The sequence below is a fragment of the Myiozetetes cayanensis genome, unplaced genomic scaffold, assembly GCF_022539395.1.
Source record: "Myiozetetes cayanensis isolate MyiCay16 unplaced genomic scaffold, myiCay2020 scf5-8, whole genome shotgun sequence".
NCBI classification, from domain to species: domain Eukaryota; kingdom Metazoa; phylum Chordata; class Aves; order Passeriformes; family Tyrannidae; genus Myiozetetes; species Myiozetetes cayanensis.
Genome location: NW_026087742.1, coordinates 55,237,026 through 55,261,946, shown reverse-complemented (window position 1 = coordinate 55,261,946; position 24,921 = coordinate 55,237,026). Strand labels below are relative to the sequence as shown.

General features: G+C 33.5%; 1 protein-coding gene across 10 annotated transcripts in view; it reads left to right on the top strand.

Annotated features, from left to right (window-relative positions):
* Positions 1 to 24,921, top strand: part of PCDH17 (protocadherin 17) — an 89,262-nt gene that overhangs the window by 23,961 nt on the left and 40,380 nt on the right. For 8 of the 10 annotated variants that reach the window (XM_050331698.1, XM_050331697.1, XM_050331696.1 and 5 more), the window contains 2 exons: positions 4,782 to 4,840; positions 4,992 to 5,164. In XM_050331698.1, coding sequence (XP_050187655.1) covers positions 4,782 to 4,840; positions 4,992 to 5,164 — 232 coding nt within the window. Of the gene's footprint in view, positions 1 to 4,781; positions 4,841 to 4,991; positions 5,165 to 8,938; positions 9,121 to 24,921 lie in introns of those variants that run through there. The other 2 variants (XM_050331705.1, XM_050331699.1) reach the window with 2 other exon arrangements.

The following is a 24,921-nucleotide window of genomic DNA, read 5'->3' as shown; positions in this document are numbered from 1 at the left end:
GACTTTTTCTGAAAAAAAAAAAAAATACTGCATGCAGAACCACAGTAGAACTCCTTTTTATTTATAAAAATATCATCATATTTCAAGAGCATTAAATAAATATACTTTGTGAAAATGAACTTATGAAAAGATAAAAAAAGGAACAAAAGATAAACGTAGCCCATTGCCAAAAAAATTTCCCATAATTCAAGGTATAATGTTTGACCCAGGTTGGTTCAAACTGTTTCCAGTGATGAGGTGGTGTTTTTTTTTTCTTATGAGTTTATTTAAGGTTAATGAATCCTATGAAGAATTTGTTTCTCATACTCTGTTTTTGGCCATAATTTTTTATTTTCCTTTCTCTAAATGAAACTTTTGGAAACCATAACTATTCCAGAATTAATTAGTAGAAACTTAACTGTTGATTTTTAAACTTCTGAATGTTTTTGGGTCTATAAAATTCGGTATTCCAAATTCACCAATTTTATTTTATTTTGCCTAGGTCCCTGTGTGGGATCTAGATGATATGCAAGCTCTGACATGAGCAATAGGATGAATGGTTTTGTAGACAGTTAACAATAGCACTTGAAGGATATTGTTCATGTTGTTCATACAAATGTCCGGTTTGAAACTCCATACCTGTAACTCCAACCAATTCACGTTACCCAGAGAAGTTGTGGGTGCCCCATACCTGGAGGTTTCCAAGGCCAAGTTGGATGAGTCTCCAAGAAACCTGAGCTAGTGGAAAGTATCCCAGACCATGATAGATGGGGTAGAACTAAATATTATTTAAAATGCCTTTCAACACAACCCATTTTATGATTCTATGAAAAGTATATTTTACACAGGTTTAATTTGCCTGTTCTTTTATTTTCCTTCTCAACTCACCGATGAAAAAGGTAACAAAACCAAACTGTAAGATATTTTCTGAAAGGCAGTAACCCTCTTTTCTTTTAAATTTTGGCAGGTTTTGAAAGATTCATATGCATTCTGACCTCTTTTTAAATTATTTTTTTAAAGAACTTCATCCTTCTGAGAAAGCTGTATTAAATGTGTGTACAGAAATCCTCAGACATTTTTCTGCAACATCACACTAACAACAGTGTTCCTAAAATTTCATATTTTAGGTCTCTAAAGTTACATATTAGAACAGATAGATGGAAGAAAATATTTTTAAAGATCTGTTGTAGCGACTGTCAAAAAAGGTTATCTGTTAAATAGTTTAACAGCATACTCTCAGTGGAAGTGAGCTCGTTCCTCTAATCTGTGAAAACGAGCCATAAAAACAGGGCCACTCCTCTAGGGTAGCTTTGGACAGTTAGGTTGACAGCACAGACGTTAATTTTCTGGCTGGGGCAGTGGACATTTCTTCTTTCGTTTTAATTTTAGAGAACATTTGTCATAGTGTGATTGCCTGCTACTGGAGAACTTGTGTTTTAGTAGCTGGTGATCTAATTAATACTCCAGTCCTTAATCTTGAACCACAGAGATAGAGAATATTTCTTTATTCTTTAACTCCAGTGGCTTTCAGAGATGGATTGTTCTTGAGATTTTTTGGGAGAAGGGGAAAGGCGAGGGTGGACTTTGTTTTATTTTATTCTTCAGGAGGTTAATGGTGCTGGCATTTGAATAATTTTTGTTTATTTATCAGGAGGTTGTAATTCCATACAATTCACTGCTGATATGATGGATCTTAGCTAATACACTGAACATCTTACTGGTCATCTAGATTGCCCTATGATTATTGGTGAAAGTGATTTCCAGGAGCAGTATGTACCAAAGCTAGATCACCAAAATGTGATGAATTATCCTGTATATCTCTAATGCACATTGAGGGATCTTGGTTGATTAGCTTAGATTAGCTGACTAGCTTTTGGATGGTTTTGTGCAGGTGAACTGAAACCTACCTTAGAGCTGGAGGTACAGAGGGTTGGACATTCTGTTATCCTAGAAAGGGCTGTATATCCAGAAGAACAAGAAGGTTTTTACTGTCAATAGATTTTTAAAGTAGAAGTCACTTCTTAGAGTTACAGCTCTGCAATGTAAAGAGCTATGATTAATGCATGAGCTGAAATGTGTAATATCACTTCCACAGATTAAAGTGCAAAAATGTTAAGTATATGACCTCTCACTTCAACTGGGATTACAAAGAAAAGAAAAAAAGAAAACTTTAAGGGAGTTAGACATTCATATCTCTCTCTAGTCCATTGTGAAGCAGATGCTTACATTTGTAATATTCCTCCAAACTACCTAGCCTTAAAATTAAATGTTTGCTTATTATCATGATTTTTGATAGATATTAACATACACAAACCAATTTTTCTTTTGCTGCCTGTGTCTCAGAGCACTCTGTCACAGTTCAATACAAGCTTCATATTTTCTTAATTAATAGGAGAAGGATTAATGTTTTTAGAGCAGAAAGAAAAGTATTCAGCTCTGAGTTCTGTGCCTCTATATGGTTATCAAGTGTTTACATTTGTTCTTTTGCAATAATGAACTTGCTCCAACATGGCACCCAACTCACTGTATTGTTGCAAAATGCAACATAAAGAAAATTGGTCAATTATTATCTAGTAAAGATTATAAATGATTACCATAAATACATAATTTCTCAGAAAGACCTCCATTTCTAGGACAACAGCTAAAATGTGGTCATAACTTCTATTTTAAAATCTGTGTATTGGCTAGTCCAGGATGTGTGAAATGCTTCTTTGCTATGAAAAAAGTAGAGACAAAAAGCATAACCAGTTCTAACTATGGCCCAGGTTATAACTAATCTCCTAGCACCATCAGAAAGGATGAGCTATAATTATTTCCAGGGTAAAATTGTGACTTTTCTAATGACAAAGAACAGATGAAAAGGCAGTTTATAGCAGATATTTTGACTGCCAATATCACAAAAAATGGAAATGTTGATTCTAGTAGCAGCTGTGTTTAGGAGGAGACAGATGTCTTATGTAAGTAAAAGCATAAGGTCAGTTTTCCTGGATATCTGTATTTGAGATATTAGATGCAGAAAATAGACATGAGTTCTGCAGCTGTAAAGGTTTTTTAAGTTGATAAGTATTGGCTCTGTGAGCGTCATAATGATTATTTGTGTATATACATGAGGCAGGTTTGCTGCACAGGAGAGACATACTAGGTTAAAATTTGTGAGAAGAAAAGAATAAACGATAGAATTAAAGATGCTTCCAAAATTTGATGTGCTGCATTTGAGAGATTATGCATAAGAATGCTGAAATATTTATCTTTACACCTTCTTTTTTTGTTGTTGTTGTTTCTGTTTTCAATGTTTGTTTTTCTAACTTGATACATAATAAATGTAAAGACAAACTTTTATTCTAATTGTATATATTAAAGCCAGGATCTTCTCATCAGGATGTGAACATAACATGTGTTGTAATTTTAATTTTTGAACAAAAAGGTTTAAAAACAAGAAGAAAGTATTGTGTACACTGTCAGATTGCTATACGGAAGATAGTTCTGTATAAGCATATCTGTTTCACAAGTCCCTTGAGAGTGAAAGGTGTCTGCCTATGTTCTGTTGCAAACAACATGACTTAAATGTTGGATGAAACTTCATGCCTCTTTTCCAAGCTCCAATATTCCAATCACACAAGAAGTAGCAAATATTTCTGATTACCTCCTACTGATAAAACCAAAACAAAGGTAAAACAGTGGGGGAGAGGGATGGTAGTCGCAGGGAAAACCAAATATCTACGAAACCAGTTGCTTGTGTAAACACTTGTTGTGTGACATTAAACCTTACCTTGGGCCTTCTGCTCCATTAATTGAGTGCTGCCCGTGTTGCTGATACTGATATGTTGGATGCTGTTGCGAAACTCAGATGTGCTGCGGAGCATAGCAGGGTGATATGAAGTGATGCAGAAAACAGTAGAAGCTCTGTTGCTAGGTCAGCTGCAAGAAGTGACGTGTGTGAATGTACAGTATACGGAGTTTTCTGAATGATGCAGTCTCTCTTTCTCCCAAAGAACTTCAGCTAATGATACAAGGGGAATTCAGTTCACTTTGGCAGGACTCCATGTTGGTCTGGATGCTTTTAATACTTCTGCTTCTACAGTTACTCGGCTCATGCTGCTAAAAATATACTCATGACAGACTTAATGAAAGTATAGTCTTTTAAAAACTACTTGTCAACAATGATCATTTAATGTTCTTGTTTGCATGTGTGACTCTCATTATTCTGACATAGCTATTAATACTGATGAAAACTAAGGAGAGAAAATCCAAATATTTTCATACTTTCATTTTTCCAGTACCATCTAAGAAACACCACAGCTATTCAGCCATAAACTTTCTCGATGTTTTGTTTATTTTTTCAATTCAAGAGTAAGATAGCAGCATATGAAATTTCATTACAGCAGTAAGAGCTTCAGAATCCCAGCAGATGATGTAATTATGATTAAAAATTAGTATTATTGAATAATTCACTTTTGTAATATGCAAAAGTAATTTTTTCTCTCATTTTCAATAACCATCAGTCTTAATATCTAACTAATGAAAAAACATAAACAGTGTCATCTGTCAGGGTACTAACAGAGAATGCCACTTATTGGAGCCTCATTGTTTACTTTAGCAGGTAATTTGTGGACCGGAATCATTTAATTGTTCTGAGCACATAATTACATGCCAGCATTTTCCAATTTAATTAAAATGTACAAATCTGAAGATTAAGGGAATTTTTTGAATTATTAATCATTTCTCCTCTAGGAAATCTTGTTGCTCTGCAGGAGATTTGTCCAGTGTACAACTATACGTATTTTTTTCCTTCTCTTTCACAGACAGACAATTTTCCCGCAGAGCCCAATTACATGGGCAGCAGGCAGCAGTTTGTTCAAAGGTAAGGCCTATTAAATAACTTTCTCGGCTTCCCCATTTGCATTCTTGTCAAAATTGCTTTGCCAGAGAGTACAATTCAACTCAGAACAAGTAAATACAACTCTCTCTCTCTTTTTTCTTTCTTTTTTTTTTTTTTTAAATATGTATTTCAGTAGCTCCACGTTCAAGGATCCAGAAAGAGCCAGCTTGAGGGACAGCGGGCATGGGGACAGTGATCAGGCTGACAGTGACCAAGACACTAACAAAGGCTCCTGCTGTGACATGTCTGTTAGGGAGGCACTCAAGATGAAAACTACTTCAACTAAAAGCCAGCCACTTGAACAAGGTGAGTAAAGCCTCCAATGCTTACAAAACCATAAAGTTTAAACCGTCATTATAAACCTATTAGTATTACAGTTGTGGGTTATCAGCGTGGAATCGCCCACTGATAATGCTATCAGAGAAAACAGTAAATCTTGTCACTAGCCCAGAGCAAAGAACACTTAGTATCTTTCAGAATGAACATGAAATGAAACCACAAGTGTCCAAAGTAGATTAAAAAAAAAATAATAATACTTTTTAAAAATGATTAGAATATACTTTATCTCCACTGGCATTGCCTGTGATATATTATATACAGTCCTTCTGCCAAAGCGTGATTTGGAAATTCAAACTAGACATGACTGCAGCAGATAAAAGAATGCCAGTCATTTACATTCCACATGCAGTTTGGAGAAGAAGAAAAGAAAAGAGGCTGGGGATATCAAACAAGAGTAAAAATTAATCAGAAAATGTTTTCATTTCATGGATGCATTTTCCTATTTGTAATGTTGATTTCACAATTAATAATAGTATGAGAAGTGTCAAATAAAAATATAGTCTGATTTTCAGTATAATTTTATTCACTTTCTGTGAAGGTACCAAAAACAAGTGTCTGTGAAACAGCTAAAATTACTTATATCAGGACAACGACTTACGTCTGGACATTCTGCCAGCACTCATTCTGACAAAAAAGCATGTTTATTTCCTCAAACTGTGTCCAATTCATTTTTTCCAGATGTGTTTTATCTAATTAGAAGGCCTTTTATTTCAAAAGAGACACTTCTTTTTTTTAAAGCATCAGACAGGCTGAGCACTCCAGCATTGCGTGCATTTATGTTTTGCTTCTAGGCTGTAAGCAGTAAAGAGTGCACCATTGAACTATTTTTAAATGTTTTGTATATTTGCCATTATTTTACTTTGTTGTGGGGAAGGTGATTCAGTGTTAGAGATAGTTAAGAGATTATTAAATCAGTCAGCCTTAATAAGAAGTTATATTTATAACTAAGAAGAAATATATGATAAGCTTTTTATTAGTTGTTGATTAATTGGATCTGGGTTTTTTGCCTCTTAGCTGAGTCTGATCTGTAGTACAGTCACCAGAAAATACATGTTCAACTTAATTTTTCTCATTATGTTGAGAATGCGGTATAATTTTTGCTGTGTAGAATGTTTAGAATGCTGCAGTATAATTTATTCTGTATGTATTTGAAGGTTGACCTCATATGTGACCTTATTTTCCAAGTAATAAATGCCGGAAAGATTATTTTTTCCTGACCTTTTGCCACAGCAACTCTTTGCTTATAATTGGACATTGATCTGTATAAAGATGCAGTACGGGATTTTTTCTTTTAAGAAGCTATTTGAGTGTGTGTCTTACTCTCTCAGTTTTGTGTGGAACAAAGACAAAACCTCTGGATTTCTATCTGTCAAGTACAGCCATGAAAGAGCTCTAAAATATTTAAAGTTTCACTAGGAAACTATTCATTACTCAAATTAAAAATGTGTGTTTTTTTAGAAAAGGACTGTATGACCAGTGTTCAAAATACAGCAGTTTGTCCAACAGCAATAAACCCAAATCTGGTAAAAATATATGCAATCTAGTGAACATATTAAGCCAACCAGTCCTGTTGCTTATTTTCATTATAATGCAAAGAGTTTGCCTATAATCCAGGTTTGCCTTCATCATTACATCTAGATGAGGAGCCCTATTCATCAAGAATCAACGTATTCCGGTGACTCATACAAATCCACATGCTCTTAGTAAACATATATTGAACTGTGGATATTAAGTACTGTCAGTCACTGAGCTGTAGCAGTGGATGTTTATGTGAATTTTTTTACTGAGAAAAAAATAAAGAATGGGGATAGAGAGATAAACTATATTTTTTTATTTTTTGGTTTCTCTTTTTTTTTTGTTCTCCCTAAATGCAATTACAAATAGTAACAATATCAATTTGTTTACTCGAATGAACTCTTCTGTTTCAAGTGAGCTATAATAAAATCTTAGACATATTATGAAAACCAAACCTGCATCAAGTACCCTATGGGATTTCAGGTCATTGCAGTAACAAATGTGGAGCTATGTGGTGCTGCATGATTACTTGTCATATTTAGGATGATTAGGGTTCTTAGCCCAATGTAACTTTTCTCTTTTGAAAGAGGATAAACAAAATTGCTTCTCTAGTCATAAGCCAAGTTGAAGGAGGGTAAGAAAAATGATATTTGTGATTAAGATCAAAAAATAATTTTTCTTTAGCAAAAAATTGTTTTCTGGGAAAAGGAGATGGAAAGCTTGCTAGAAAAAATTGTCTTCAGCAACACCTGAAGGAAAATCAGAAGTTATAGTTCTGTCATCATTTGGGGTTGTGTACAGGGTAGGAATTCACTATTTTGTAGCTGAGTTACAGACTTGATTGTTGTTGTTTAAAGATATTTAAAATACTTTAACTTCTGCAACTAGAACAATGATAATTATGAAATCTTCAGACATTTTTGAAAAATTATCTGGATTAACTGTGAATTCAGGATCTTCATTTAACAATCCCAATTCAAAAATTAGTTTAAGTTTGACATACTCTTCATGTAATTCCAAACACTATTATCATGGGTCCAATTTTACCCATGGCAGTAATAAAAATGCTAGTTGTACCAGTATTTTTACTACAGTTTTGAGCAACTCTAGCCTAGATAGCTTGAAAAATAAAAGGTCATATTGAGATAAAAAAATGTGTGGCTAGCACTACAGCAATTGTGATTCTCTCAGTAACAGAGAAGTAGGAATTTTTAAAAAATAATTTTTGTACACAAGACATCTTCTGATTTCAGCATGGAATAGGAAGCAATCAAGCTTAGTTTACAATTTTCATTAAATTTATGAAAACAGTGAATTATAGAACCTTAGATATGATTTCAAGGAAAATATATCCAGATAGCAAGTTTTGTCTTCTAGTGACTTTAAATGTTTACACAAATGAGAAAGATATTGCAAAATAGATCTAATTAATTTTTTAATTAATGAAATTATTATGGAATGGCCTTAATGGAAGGAAAGCAGAAGTAAACACCAAACTATAAAGTAAGTTTTGTGCTAAAATAATCATGTCCCATTTTGGTTATCTCAACCTTATATCCTCTTGCTGTGATTTCCAAGCCACTTTCTGCATAAAAATATCTAGCTGTCTCTTAAGCTTACTTATGCTATCTGAATCAGCTGTCTTACTAAGCAGCTTGTTCCATATGCCTGCTACTCTTTTGATAGAATGGTTTTAGATAGATTTGTTTTGTTTACCTCTCTCTTTTTTCCACTTCTGTTGCTGATACCTTAAACCCTATCACTAGTTTGGACAGTTTGAGATCACCCTACTTAGAAGTCTTACAAGAATTATAGTTTTGAATATATCTGTCAAGTTAGGTGTTTATTTTGCCTGAAGTAGTAGCATGTATTATCCACTTTTTAAATTTAAATAACAGAAAATTGTTTTGTTTGTTATGGGTTAAGAATAACAGCAATATTCTGTATTTTTTTAAGAGGTATCCAAAGCTGAAAATTATACCATAAACCATAAACAATAATATCTATAAGGGAGCATTAAAACAGCAAGACGTACATTTTATGCTTTTCTTAGTGAATCCTACATATGTTTACCTTATAATCAGTAAAAATTACACAGTTATGGACTTTTCTGTAATTACTCATAAACTATTGCCTTTGTTAGATTTTCCCAGGAATTTTTAATTTCTTTTTCCTTTGTTCTTTTTTTGTTGTTGTTGTTTTCCTGTCTGTGTTTTCTTGTTTTAGCATAAATCTACACTTTCATGTCTTTATCAAAAAAACTTCAAGGGATTAAGTATCTCCAAATTCAGTAGCTTCGTTGAGTTTTTCTCTATCACTGTGCCTTGCATCTTTCTTTCAACACATTTTCTTGCTGTTCACACCTGCATCCCATAGAAGAGCCATTTCTGCATATACTGTTGCCTCATTACCAGTAGCATGGATAAAATAGAATAAACAAAATACAATAGAAGAAAAAAAAACCCAAAACATAACAAAACAACAAAAAGACACCTCCTTGGAGGAAGGTAAAAGGAAACGCTTCATCATAGTTGTGAGAGTCTGCTCCAGGACTAATACTGCCCACCAGTCTTTTCTTTAGAAAAGCACTGTTTTAATATGGGATATAGATTAATAGTATAAATGAACTCTAATGTATTTTCATGAAAAAAATTATACTAAATATAACTTAAAATAAACTAATTCTTTCTTCATCATCACAACAGAAGTGCATTTGCATCATAACTGATGCAGTCTTGCATGCAAATCCTAGGAGTAAATATTACAGTGTTACAGAATCTCTACAAATACTGTGAACTTTTGTGGTTGCCCTCTGAACACATTCACATAACAAGTCTGTAGTGACTTGAACATTTACAGTTTCCATTTCTAAACAAGAATGATCCTAGAAATTGAGTATCCTCCATTATCCACCTGCAGCAGAGTAGAAATTTTCAAAAATTTTTAACAAGATTTTCTCTGAACTATCAATTGATTTTCTTGCCATAATCTTGCTTGAGTCTGTAAGATAATTAAAATCCATTCTGTTTAACAGTTAGAATCAGTCCAGACTGATAAGTGCACAAAGTTCATCAAGCAAATTTCTACTGTCTGACATCATCATCAGTGCTTTCCATGCCGTTAGGGATGATGGGTTCTTTTATGAATACATCAGCTTAATGAGATAATGGAAAAAGAAGGTTGTGGAGAAATATTTCTTTTCAAAGTTTTCTGAACTGATGGTGGCCTTTATTGAGAAAGTGGTGGAAGCTGGGAGTCCCCAAGAGCTGACACAACCTGTGAAATGGTTTGTTCAACACTCCTTCCTCACACTGTTTTTTTCCCCTGGACAAAACACCTCCTATCACATTCTCTCTGTGCCCAGAATGTGAATGGCTGTCAGATTGCACTTCTTCTGATGCCACCTAAGAGTGTTTATGTGCAGCATTATTACTCCTTCCCACTTGCTGACCCCTAGCATTGGTCAGGTAAGATGCTAACTTGCTGTTGACTTGCACACGGTACACATTGTTCACTTTTGTCTGATTAATAGTTAGCGAGAAACTTAATTGTATTGAAAGTCTCTTTCCTTTTCTTAGTATGTCTTTACCTGTTTCTAGAACGCTAAATTTTCAAAATGGTTAGGTGAAACCCCTACAAAATGAGGATTTGGGTTTTCTGCTTTTGTTTGTTCTTTTCTATAAAATTTTCCCTCCTTTTTTTTTTTTGTGTGTGTTTTTTTTTGTTTTGTTTTGTTTTTGTTTTGTTTTGATTTGTTTCTGTGCTTTATGCAAGCACATGTGTGATCCTAGATGAAAACTAGCATAGGTCAAAGACTATCTTACCTATTCTGTAACTCTTTCTGGTCGACCAAATTTTAACAACAAGCTGAAGATATCTGATTTTAGCCTTATTCTAATAATGGATTTTTAATTTAAGATTAAAAATTTATGTAGAATTTCAGACTTTTATGAAGAATAAGATCATATTTATCTTCACTTGATGTCCACTCTAGTGCGTATAACAAGTTCAATATGACATTTAAGCCACTGACAGTGCTTTGCTGCTTTTCTACTGTGAGTAATTTGTTCAGTGAAACTACTTCTAAATGTAAGAGAATTAGCAGAATTATTTTTGGTCTCATCCTTTTTATGAAGTCCTTGTGAGTGGTGATACTGAAACTTCTATTGGTATTAAACTTTTAAATTGGTATATTTCACTTTTAGTAAGAGGAGTACTCATAAAAGTTTCAGATGTTCTAAGTGCCTTGATCTCAAACACTCCTTTAAAGATGATCTAGGTAACACTTTTGCAAGACTTCCTTATCTGGGCTGAGCTAGGCTATGCAAATGTTCTGTAATGCCCTTTTTTGAGAGATCAGAATAGTATTATCCCTTTTAACCTAAGTTAATGAACTAGAGAGAGGAATACAGGTCAGTTGCTTTTGCTGTGCAGATGATTGTCATAACCTTTCTCATGTTAATATCCAGTAATCTATGACATATCTTTTGCTGTACAATGTACTGAGAAAATTATATGATGGATTTAGACAAAATAAAAACTCTTATGTCTGCCAACTTTTATTTACTCAGAGTATTAAGGATTCTCTTTTCTCTCTGCTGCAATTATGTTGAATATCTTTCAGGTTTTAAGTTCTATTTTTAGACCAGCTATCAGTCTAGCAGTCAATTTAAGTTCATCCTTTAGATCCAGTTCTAGATTTGTGATCAATGCTGTGTGACTGCTTTGAGGCAGAGTCCAGTTTGTCGCTTCCTTGTTAGAACGCTTGCAATCACAGCTTCACTCTCTGGTGGTCTCTTCAGTATACGAGCACTTTGGTTTTCAAGCAAGGCTATCCAGATGAGGAAGGAGAAGTTTGAGGAAGCAGATGTTTGTCCTAAAAGAAGTCAGAAAATGAAGTGGCAGCCTAATGGAGAAGGGATAGATTACCCTAATTTGCTACTTACCTACTTTCGTTGATACAAATCAGAAAAGCGTTGCAAATATTCTGGCTTCTCAAATGACAGGGAATACAGTTTGCATCAGATTACCTTAGCCTAATATTGTTGCACATTATTGCCCATTATCCTGCATTTCAACTGGAGTTGTGTTCTACCAAACCAGGTTTTTAAGCAGATGTGCATTTCAGCATCTGGCAGATTATTGCCATCATGTATCTGGTAGCAGTGAAATTTTGTGAATAGCATATCTCACACATAATTAATGTATTTATCCATAAATCAGGGGTGAAATTTCTATAACTGACTTCTAAAACATGCAGAAAGAGCTTTCTGCATCTATACACACACAGAACACGTCACTCTGACTCAAAGAAGGGACTGCAACCATTCAGCACTTCATCTATGTATCATTTGGTGTATTATGCAACATTTTTCAGGTAATTTCATTTCTTCCCTACATTATTTCTTCTTATTTTATAATTACAAACTAATTCAGTTGTTGAAAATTATATGTATTTTTGACCTGTATTTTGTTTTCATTGGAAGTTTCACCGTTGAATCAACTTAGATACATCAGTGGTAACCTCTTAAAAATTTGAGACTGCACCAGTGAAAGTATTCATAAATTTCAGAAGAGTTTTCTTTGATGAGCTTATTTGCAAATTAATGCATATCATGCACTTCAAGATCATAAGTCTATTACCATAAGTCTCGTATTTGAGATTCTAATATTTGGGTGCTGTAGCTGTTGGTGCTCATCTCTCTGTGCTTTACTTCAGAGGCAAGAAAGCAGAATATCCCTCCCCTGTCACTAGTGGAAATCTCATTACATCCTTTCTGTACTCAGTGTTTTGACACTGTCTTTCCTGGGGCTGAGCATGGTTATTGTACTGCCGTTTGTTCTTGGAAGGCTTAGAATCCATAAGCTATCTTTTCACTTTATTCCCACTAGAAGTGCAAGAGAAGGATTTGCAGTTCTCAGTAAGATGAGGTCCTTCTATGTCAAAATCATTATCTTCAGCTAACATTTCTTCTTTTCAGATTCTTTTTATAAATTGGAAGAAAAGTGGGGGCATAGAAAGATCAACAACTTTTGAAACAAGGAAATCAGAAAATAGAGAGTTTTCATTGTTTCAGGCTTTATGTATTTCCCTAGGTGGTAAATGGATGTTCTCTACTTGTGCTTACTTTTGTAATATTTTAGGGCCTATATACATATATTGGATGGTTACTTAACATCAAGGAAACTGGTTTAGTGGGACTAGAGATACTATTCCTGCCTCTTATTTTGTGTCTGTAAATGTCCTTGTATGGTGTACCTGCAGTTTTCTTTTAATTAAGTTTACACAGAATTAGAGTTTAAAAAAAACATATATATGAGAGTACATAGAGGAGACAATTAAAATAAATACATCTTCTCTCTTTCTCATTTTAAATCATCATTGTATGATTGTATCTCCTCTTATTGTGTCAGCAGAAAATACAGATAAGATAAACAACAGTAGTAGACAAGTTTTAACAAAATCCCATTGCAGTTCCAGCCACATTCTTGTTACCAAAAAAGAAGGAATATTCTGCAGATGGAGTTACTGTAAAGTTGATATATATTCACTGGAAATCTGCACTTGGACTGTATTTATCAATAGTTTTATGTCCAGCCGGGGAAGATAAAAGAGAAGTGTCTTAAATAAGAGAGGAGAGTTAATTATTCCATTCAGCAACGTTTCAATTGGAAGACTACTAATTGTATTTTGTTCTTCTGGAGCAAACAGTATCTCCTAATGTCTGTGCAACTAATAGAGACTGTCCTTTCCATGGCCTTTTTTCTGTTTACATACTACTTTTCTCCTATGCTGTGGTTTCCAGAGGGAGAAAAGTGGTTTAATTGAATTTTGGCCAGAGTTGAAGCACACTCTAATTAGTGATACATCCACTGTAAGCAGTTTGTAGGCATATTTTAAAGAAAGATCTGGAAAAATTCAAAATCAAAAAAGAGGTGAATAACAGCAGAAAATAAAGGTTCGCAAAACATTGCCTGAAGGTGAAAGTAGTGTTTGTTTAGAATCTGTGTGTGTTTAAACGAACAAGGATGGGGTGAAATATTATAAAAATCTTTGTGTATATTAAATTGTTATAAATAGGATGGTGATTACTTTTTTTGTTGTTGTTTAATTTGTTGGGAGGGATATTTAGGTTATATATAAAGAAGAACTTTGCTATAAAGGTCTCTAGGTACTGAAGTAGGCTACCCATGTAAGTTAAAGAATACCCCATCCCGGAGATTTTTAAAACAAGATAAATACATATTTATCAGTGATAATCTAGACTTAATTTGACCTACCCATGACCAGAGGATCCACTCAACCCTGCTTTTTATAATGCCATAATTAAATGTGGGGATGTGTTAGACTTCCTAATCCTCAGTAAAACATACTGAAAGGGAAGATTTGCACTGACCCATTCTACAGTCTTTTCTCCACGATCATCTTTATCTCAAAGAGCTCACCATGTTAAAGAATTCCAGGGAATGTGGGTTATGTAGTTCTTCACAACAAGAATCCCTGATACAATATAATAGTGCTTAGAATTTAACATGGACTTTGCTCAGAGGCAGAGCTGCAGCATGAATAACTAATTATTGGTTAGTGACACTTTGCCTAGTCTCTTCACCAAGTACATCAGTGATACACACATACCGTGTAGCAGTGTCTATACATCTACTGCCCATCCTGATTTCCAGAATGTCAGAACATCTGGTTTCCATTCCCTGCTGCTTTTTTCTCCTATTCCAGCTGCTGCACTTAAATAACCTCCCTTCCCCAAGTGGGCTTCATAGGGTTTGAAAGGGACTTAATGTACCTCAGTGCATAGGGAACTTTTGATGCATATTTCATCATGTTTCAGTTCTTTCTACAGGGAACACTGCATGTATAACAGATGTTCCCTGACTGCTACTCTTTCCTGAAGGTGACATGCCCTTTTTTGTGTTTCATCTCTAATGTATATAGAGCTGGTAGTGCCTGCATGATACTAAAAAATACTGCTCCACGGCTGCCCCCATGCTGCATGCCAAGCTATATTTAATTCCATCTGGTCCCCTCTGCAGCATGAAATGGAGAAGAGCATATGCCCAGTAAAACCAAGTCATACTGTGGCATAAAACCTCTTCATTTAAGACAAGTATATGTATTTTTAAAATTTAGAACCCTATTCTAATTTTTTATACATAAATTATCTCATATAAAGCAGTGGGTATATTTATGTAAATACATGTGAAAAATGTATAATCTTTTATTATTTCTTTTACTGTTAGTAATGAAATATTATTAATAATGTATATGTAGTATGTGTGTGTCTCTGTATGTCCACGTGCATACACATAAATGCAAACATAAGAAATCATTACCTGATGTCCCTGAAAATTTTATTTTTTAAATCTTTATACATCTGTACCTTAAGGGTATAGAAAATGTAATGCTTTAAAATATTTTTATGCTTGTTTTAAAACTGCAACTATGAGAACAATTCACAAATTTGTTTCACAAAACATTCTATTTTAATTATAAAACTTTTTTGGGCAAAGTAGTTCTGAGGCAAAAGTTGTCAATTTAGAAGAGAGTATGTAATTGAAAAGCACTACTTTAAAAATAAAGTTTGTAAAATATATATTCAATAATGTATAGTACTTCATATATAGTGTACATATATATAACTTTTTATATATAATATAATTGCAGTGTCTGGTTAAATATTATAGGGATGTGCACACTGTATTTTTAGAGGGTAGTCTATCAGCATAACTGTTTCTCAGAGTTTTGAGTTAAATTCTTCATAGCAGATTTTATTATCTGACCCAATTTTTGTTTGAAAAAATGAAAACAGTTCTTAACATAAAAAGTGCATTTTAGGTTGCACATTTAAAGACCTCCAGGCAGCTACACAGCCCAAACAACTTTCCAAGGTCCGAATGAAACATACAAACAACAAAAACACAAAAGTGGAACTGTGTCTGTTCTAACCCTGTGAAGAGACTTTTGCAGCACATCAGTAATCTTTATGGCCTAGGAAAGCTTATATTGGATTTGTGTGCACTGCTGAATATGAATATTCCTACACTTCATGCGTGTGATTAGTTTTAACAAGTGATACTTCTCTTCAACATTCTGAGTTTGATTTGAAGTGAGGATTCTGTCCCTTATCCTTGTGGTATTTTATTGTTGTAAGCAAAGTTCACATAAATTACTTCTTTTTGATGGGCAACGCATGAAGCAGAGCAAGATGAAGAAAGCTATATTGAACACTGAAGCTACTGCTGTGAGGAAAGCTTTAAACTCAGATTAACTTGGCAGTGCTCTGTGGCCATTTTTTGCTTCTCAAGAGTACCAGAGTAACCAGGGCACACTGCTGAATTTCTTTGACATCCATGTTTATAATAAACAAATAAGGATATTCTCAAAAATAATATTTGGATGGAATTATACTGGAAAGTTCACACAGTACTGTATAATAAAATATATTGCACCTTGCAAATGTCCCTAAAACAAGCACTGTTATATTAACTTAGAATACTTATAGTTATTACAATTTCCAAACAATAATAATAAGAAAAAAGTAAATTTTGAACAGAAACATCAAATACTTTGAAGCATGTAGTAAAAAGTATCTTGGTTATCATCATATGGTTATTTCATAATAAGAAGAGAATTTAAATAGTTTAGGCTTCCAAAATAAATCATCTCTCAAAATTTTTTTGTCTTCATTAAATTTATTGTGAAAATGAAATCCCATGATGATGTTTAAGCCTATGACGTACACTTATAAAATTGGGAATTTTTCTTATGGATATCTTTTTCTTATACAGAAGAATTGATAATATTCATATTTTTGTTACATTCAGAGTCTGTTTATTCATTCTTTATTATTAATGCTTATTTTAATTCCTTTACTTTTAATTTTATACATTTTATTTTGTGTGCATTCCTACTTTCTTCTTAGTATATGAAGAACAGCAGAAATATTTATGTTGCTAAAATTTTGACACAAGAAAAGTCTCTCAAAACAGGTTAGACAATTAATAAGAAGTACAAACCCACCTTCCATTTGGTTTTGAAAAATCTTTCCCCCATCACTAATTCATTATTATTTTACAGTGATTTCAGATGTTTTATCTCAAGTATTACAAAAAAGGCTAAAAAGCCTGAAAACATCTTCGTTATTTAAAACAAGAAGGTTTCTTTAAATTCTTTAAAGACATAGATTCTGATGTCAGTAGAATTTCTGATTTTCGTAAATTTATTAAATGTCTACAGATTTTCACAGGTGTACATGACAACAGTATCTGGTTTGTTGTTTATTAAAAACAAGATGCCTATATTTAAAGTTTTACAAGCACATTTGAAAAATAAGTACCACAGAGCTGCTTTCCTTATTATAAACTTGATTCTTTTTCTGCTATGCAGAAGTATGAAAAGACAGAGAGTCACACAAAAAAGAAAAATTTTAAACTAGAACCTGAAAGTATGGGAAGATAACATATAATGCAGAGGAGAGGAAAAAAACCCCAAGTAATCAAAACACACTCAGACTTCCTAAGAAACAAGAAACTGCCCTATTGTTAGAGGTGATGTGCTCTTATTGAATTTAATTTTCTTCCAAAAGTTATCAAAATTTGTAATTTTTCTAGAGACTAAATGCATTTAAATAATCCTCAACTGGACTATATTCCATACGGACAGGTGCTTTCTGTTTTGCAGTAGAAGTTCATCAGGGTCAGCAGAGTTAAAACACTGTGCTCATTTAAAATGAGCACAGTATGCTATATTTTTTTTAGTGTTATAAATCAACAAAATAGAACTTTCTATTTTTAATCCAGCATCAGGTAATATCATTCTTTTGTATAAGCTTTTGTAGTAAACAAAAATAAAATGTTTCCTCAAAATATGGATGATATTTTTACTCTAGATGTGTGAGCATAATACTTTGTAAAATATAAGAAAAGCAAAAAAAAATTGATAAGTTTAAGATAGCTAAAAATACTCTTCAAAATCTTAATGAAATTTAGGAAATTCAAGTTAATGGCATTTTCATTCAGACTGAGTTTTACATTTCCAAAATAGATTTAAAACTAAGGCTCAAGTTTTCTCCTCCATATTTTGTCCTCTATAAGTACAAGGAAACCGGAAAACGTAGACTACAAAGTTTTGTTAGTTTAAAAAAAAAAAAAAAGAAAAAGAAAAAAAGAAAAGAAAAGAAAAATAAAGCTCGACATCACAAACCTCTACATTTTCAACCCTGCTAAAGAAAAGAACAGACACGAGTTCTCAGGAATCTTGTTCCCTGATTAAGATGAATCACATCCTCTCTACTGTCAGTAAATGATGACCAAGATACAGTTAAATAATTGCAGATATCCAAACCTATGAAATAATAATTGTAACTCAGGTTTTGAGGGAGTTGGTTTTTTGCATACTGGCCATTGTTTATTAAAGGTTTTTGGCTTCTGTGTTCCTTATTTGTGTTATGGGTGTTAATGCTTTCAGCCCAAGTTTATTCTGGAGATGTCATCATGAATTTATTTAGCAAGCCTTTCCCATTCCATCAGTCATAGTGAGGAGGCAGTGAATATCTCTTCCATGGCAGAAATATGCATAGCTATTGTTCTCTCTTCCATGTATGTGCAGTTAGGAACTGTTTCTTCCCTCACAAAATTGGGTGCCTGTGTAAGGTGCATAATTTTTTATGCTCTGTTAAAATATTTATCTACTTGGCTTTTGTTTTGAATTATTATGACAAAATTGCTGGTTCCAGAAGCAATGGAGAATAGTGTGTTGGAGGTTTAAAATTAGAATCTGAGATCAACATTCTAAAGTGCCCTATGTGCTGAAATACTTTACTGAAATGACTCACAAGGATGGAAAAGCATGGCCTAGGATTACATGGACTTCTTAAAATCAAAATAAATTAGCATGTTTATCTGACTGCTGGAACTATTGTAATTTAAGTTAATTAAATACCAAGGGATGAATAAAAATATTCATTTAAGGATTAATCTCTATATGAGATATCTGTACCTTACATAGTGTTAATCTTCAGTAAATTTTTATCATTTGGTGAGTGGAAGTAATTCATGATCTAGTTAAACCTAGCTCCTCACTACATCTAAGGCAGTTCTTGTATGATCATTAAAAAGCAATAGATTCTGGAATAGCTGTTAATCCCTGGCAAATACATTTAAGAATCAACTGGCATTTCATAAACATACAGTAACAATTCCATTTAATCTAAGTAAATGTTTGTTTAAAATGCTTCAGGTCTATCCTGTTTTGTCATACCCACTGTAGCATGTACCATTATTGATGGTAAGGTGAGGTTTATCTTCATGAGTACACCTGCCACTCTACTCTCTGCAACACCAGAGCCAGCAGCTGGAGATGCTGCACATGCTGACACAAAGAGGTCTCCTTCTAACCTTTCTGTGCTATGTCCCTGAAAGAGATAAACTGATATAAATATATATTCATATAGCTATGTGGACGTCAGTTTTCTGCCAAATAGCTGTGTGAGCTGAGGTTGTCATATTTTTTCACACTTCTAGATGACATAGCTTTGCCAGCGGTGCTTCACAATATAGATCTGGTCTCACAAGCTGCTATTCAGCATCAGTGTTACTGATAGTGAACATAGTCTGCTTTCTTGCAAGGCTCACCCAGATTAAGATTGAACTGCATTTTTGGCAAATTGAACAGTATTGTCAAGAATATATTATGTATCTTCTCATGTACAGAGTAATTCTAATAACAACTATTTAGCTCCATAAGTTTCCCTCAGAACTATCTCAGAGATTAAATCCTGTGTATTGCACATCACTCAAATACATCTGACTGTATTCTGTTTTTGTGTTTGCTCTTTCAGCTTCATCTCATCTGGATTTTTTTTCCCCCTGTTCTCTCAAAGTAGTCAGTTCACTTTGGGAAATTTGAGTATTTACTTCTGATGGATTAGTTTATTTTTTCTTACCCACAACAACATATTTAGTTTGGTGGTGGTTTTTGGTTTTTGTTTGTTTGTTTGTTTTTGTTTGTGTTTTGGTTTTTTTGTTCTAGTTTTACTAGAGGAAGAGAAAATGGGGAAGACTTTTATAAAACAAACAAAACCCATTCATTTTAAAATAAAAAAATCAAGGTTTTTTGTGAAAATCTTAAGTAGATAGCTTTTAATGACTACAAATTTCTAATTCTGAAATTATGTGAAATGTAATTTAGATTAAGCTCCAATTATAATAACTTATGCTTTGCTATTCACAGTTAAATTTATAGTTCAGAAAATATTATGAGTTTATCGAGTTTGCAGAATGGGAAAGCAAAAGTATGCATTACTGAAAGTAGTGTCAAAATTTCTTCAATTTACATCTTTACACAGTTTTTATTAAGTCTATATGTTGTCTTGTATCACTATGCATCAATAGAGCTAATAATGGCCAATTTAGTCCTTTAATATGGTTTCTGATTCGGACTTTAGATCCTGCAGCTTTTTGAAAGTTAACTAAGTTTTTTATTTCCTTTCACAGAAAATCATTAAAAAATTAATTCTAACAAATTTAAGAATTCAATATTATGATTATTCTATTGCTGAAAACAATAGAACAGATTTTGAAAAGAAAGAAAGTTGAGCTTAAAGCAATAACTTAGTAATAATAGTAAATCCTATAAAGTATTGAAAAGGCAGGTAAATTTTCTATTGGACATTTGAAATTTTTAATGGTATACTTTGTGTGACTTTTCATAATTCAGGTCTCTACATCAATATTCCAGCATAGATTTTAAAGTGCTACTCCTGTAAAATGTGTCTCTTCTGGAGTCATGCTGGTAGCTACACATACATTTCATTTTATAAAAACAAATTCTTAATAAGGATTTTTTTTTTTTGGTGCAGATAATGTAATATCTTTTATTAAACTGAACTAAGTTCGTACTTAAAAATAGCTCCCTGACATTCAGAATAATGGATATGAAAGCAAGAGTAATAAAAATTGCTGGGAAGGTGCAGTGCAAGCACTGATTCAGCAACTACCACACTGATTTAACATTTTCTTTAGTATGTACAGTATTAATCTGAGAGAGTGTTAAAAACATGAAAACAGTCCTTTCCAGTAGGAGTTGAAACATGGAAGTTACACATGAGGTAACAAACTACAACTCATCATGTAGTCTAGTGCAACTATACTATATGTATGCCCTTCACTTACAGCTGCTGAAGGTAATTCAATCATCTGGCTAGATGTAACATCTGAGTCACCTTGTGGAAGTTCCTGTTACTCCAGCATTTGCACAAAGACTTTAGGACAATTACACCCCTGTGCAATTCCAGGTCTAAAGAAAAGAATGCAAGAAAATAAAAAAGAGATTTTTTGCCAAAACTATGTTGATTTTTGTTCCATGGATTTGTGCAATGATTTTATGGACCCTTGGCATCCATATCATAATGATCTCCACAATTTACTTAGGTGTGTGTACAAGCACACTGCTTTTGATTGAAACCTGCCACGTGATAATTTCATTAGCAGTGCCTAGTTCTTGCTTTAAGAAGAACAGTAAATAATTGTTTCCTATTAGCCTTCTAAGTGACAATCATGATTCAAAAAATCTTTTCATATTTTCTCTTTGTTCTGTTTTCTCCAAGCTGAAAAATCTTAGTCTATTTAATCTCTTCTCTTATGAAAGCCTTTTCATAACTTTGATCATCTTTGCTACTCTTTTTTCTCTTTTCAGTTCTATTATATTCTTTTGAACATGGCATGAGCAGAACTTCATACAGAAGTCTAGACACAGCAGCTATGGATTAAAAGAGTAATGTTTTGTGGTTTAATCTCTAATTTTTTCCAAGATATCTTCTTATTCTAACTGCTGTCTTTATGAACTACGAGCTGACATCCTCATCTAACTGTCCAGACTAATGCAGATATGTGTTTTAGAGTCCCTTGATTGTGTATTGAGAGTTGTTACTATTTTCCATCATCTATGTTACCTGCATTTGTTGAGACTGAATCTTATGTGCTGTTTTGATTGTAGTCATTCAATAATAGCATGACATCTATCTGCAACTCTTCATACTCTCAGATTTTACTGCTTACATTTGCTTGATACCAAAGCTAATTTAAGTGATAGTGTTACAATGCTCCAATTTTATATTTGGGTTCCATATGGTCTACTGATTTGTTAGGAGTCATTTTACCCATTTTTGCTAGAATTTTGTCTATTAATCTTTTAGTTGCAGGCAGTTTTCATGACTCATTTCTATCCCCAAAATATCTGCACTGTAGGAATCTCCCCTCGCTCCTTCTTTTCAAAACTTTTTCTTTTTTGAGGAGTGGTGGGTACTTGTGACCTTATCTTCTTTCAGCACTGTGTTATATGCTGAGTCTCTGTCAGCCTCACTGATCCACTGATCCTCTGGCAGGCTTTCATTTTTTCTGAATTTCTTCATAGAAATTCTCATTACTTTCTATGTCATGAACAAATAGTCTTCCAAGTATTGTAACATTTTATTGGTTTGAATTTATGCATTTTTCTCATCCTAATTTGCCCACAATTTCCACCTTTTTTTTTTTTTTTTTTTTTTTTTTTTAGGAGTATCTTTTTACTTCTAATGGCCTCTTTTAGTCTGCTGTTTCACCATGCTGGCTATTTTTCTGTCCTTTAAAAGTGTTTTTGATAAGTGGTATACAGTTTCTCTGAACTCCTAATATAGTATCTTCAGGCAGCCTGTCATGCTATCTGCAAGCATTTAGTCTTTTAGTTGTCCTTTTCAATTTCCTTTCAAAAAGCTTTGCCATGTTCAGGTAGTTCCAATTTTTTAAGTTAAATGTTACTGTAGCCTTTTTGTTTTTCCTTTTTCTCTTTTTCTTTTCTATAGAGATATTGAATTTGAGAGCTTCATGGCCAGTATTACAGTGGAGCTTATAGATAATTACTTTTTCCACCTGGCCTGTTGAATGCTAAAAAGTAACTTGAGTAAATGCTGTTCATCCTCTTGTGAACTGTTTGGCTAATAGTTGTAAGTGCAATGTACTTCATCATTCCTATATAATTTGTTTCTTGGAATTATAATTACATTGGTTTCTGCTGGGCATTTCTTTCTATTGCCCTTGTGAGGTATGTGTTATATCACATTCCTCACTTAGAACCAGCTGCTGGAGTTCTTGTTTTTTAGATTTAAAAAAAGTATAAAATCAAGATAAATACTTGGTTTTGGTCTGGCTACGAATTTTTATGTGTCCTCTTCAATTTTGATTTTATTTGTTAAAGTTTTTCTTTGCTATTCCCTCTCCAAATATGGTTAAACTTTTACTCTAGCCTTTTTATATTCCTTTTTCGGTTTACTGTTTGTGACTTCGGTCTAGTGGACAAGCTATCTGAGAAAACATGCTTTTTTTACCTGTGACTTCTCTTTCATTTAAAAAACATTCTCATAGCCAATTCAAATATCATTAGCCTTTTTTTTGTGCTGACTTGCATGATGCTTACTCTTCTTGGATGTGTTCCATTCATTACAAACATTTCCTTGGTTACTAATTAAAATATACCCTCCTTATCTGAGTCATTTTCCAACGCAAAAAGTGTATGAGCTTTAGTGTCTAACATTCAGAAAGCAGAAACAGAGCCTCTGCAGAAATGTGGAAACGCTGCAGAAATGTGATGTAATTTTCTGTTCTTTCTCAGGCCATGACAGAAAGACAGGGAAAAAAAAAAACAACACATTTATTCCAAATCAATTATAGAGGGATCCTTAGCTGTCTCATTTTCATCTTGAATTTTATCTTTCGCTTGTGATTCAATTGACTCAAGTCTGCCTCTTCATATTGAATTATTATGAGAGAGAGACTTGATAGTTATACCTGTAACTAATGTTCAAGTAAAAATTCAATGTTGTGCTTCCTTTTTCCTGGAAAATCCACACACATTATATTAGTAGTCTCCAATGACTCCCACCAATTTCCTATTTTCAGCTCCTTTGGATTTTTATTCTCACACTTCCTGGGAGTTTTGGCAAATAAGAATAACATGATTAAGTATGTGCACTGGTCATGTCCATTTTCGCTTGATATATTAGTAATATCACATATCAAAGACAATATTTTAATGATATTTGTATCTTTCCTTTGTTACACAATTTGCCAATACCTATTTTAGGCTTGTTCCTTACCCTTTTGTCATTTTGACTTTTCTCACCCTTGGAAAAATACTTCTAGAGGTCTTTCACAATTTATTATTGCAGAATTCCACTCAGGAATGCAAACATCCATTATTATTTCCATTTTTCTCAATCCAGCAAAAATCTGAATGTTTGTTTTTACACTGAGGCAGCTATAAAAATTTGTCTAAATTAATATTACAGGTGAATTAGTCATATAAATTTTAATCTAATTATTTATATATTTATTTGGGCTTAAAGTATAGTCACTTTGGCTGAACTTAAATCAGTGCCAAAGTGAATGACAGTAAGAAGAATCAGGGGCATTTTAGACCTGGCTAAGAATAAGGAAAAAGTAATGAAAAGAATAAGAGTACAATAAGAAGAATATAAGAATATCCACTTAGTGGTTTAATGCAATTGAGAAAATCATTAAGTTTGCCTGTTTAATTGATAACGATTAATTTTTTAAAGTGTTTCAGTGTAGCCTGAAACAGAAGTGCCTGTGCTTTTACACACTCTGGTGTTCACCATTGTGCTTTGGAGGTTTTTCATCAAAGCAGTGCCCTAGGCTGCTTTTCCACCCTTAGTCCAATGTTCTTTTATGTACTGTGGTGGGATCTGTTTGGGTTGTAGTGGCTCCCAAGTAGGCTGCCATAGCTTCTTGGGGTTTGCTTCAGCTTCATGGCTGGTTCTGGTTAACACAGAGTCATGAAACATGAAAGCAGCATGTTGGTAATGCATCCTTTATTCACCATTGTTCAGATCCTATCAGGATAGAATCTCATAGCCTTACTTTGTGCAAAAAAACCACAGGCACTCTTATGTCAAGGGCTCTCTGACCCTGAAATTGATCTCCATGGTCTGGCCACAACCACACTTGATGTCTCCTTTACCTTGTGGCACAGAAAAGTCACCCACTTTTGTAATCACCGGGGTTCCTTTTCACACAGAATTTTTGCAAAGGTTCTAGGTAAAATCCAAGAACACCATTATGCTAAGCAGAAGGATGTCACAGCCATGAATCCTAATTGTACTGAGTTCTGAATCATGTCTGAAACAAATGGGCAGAATGAGAGC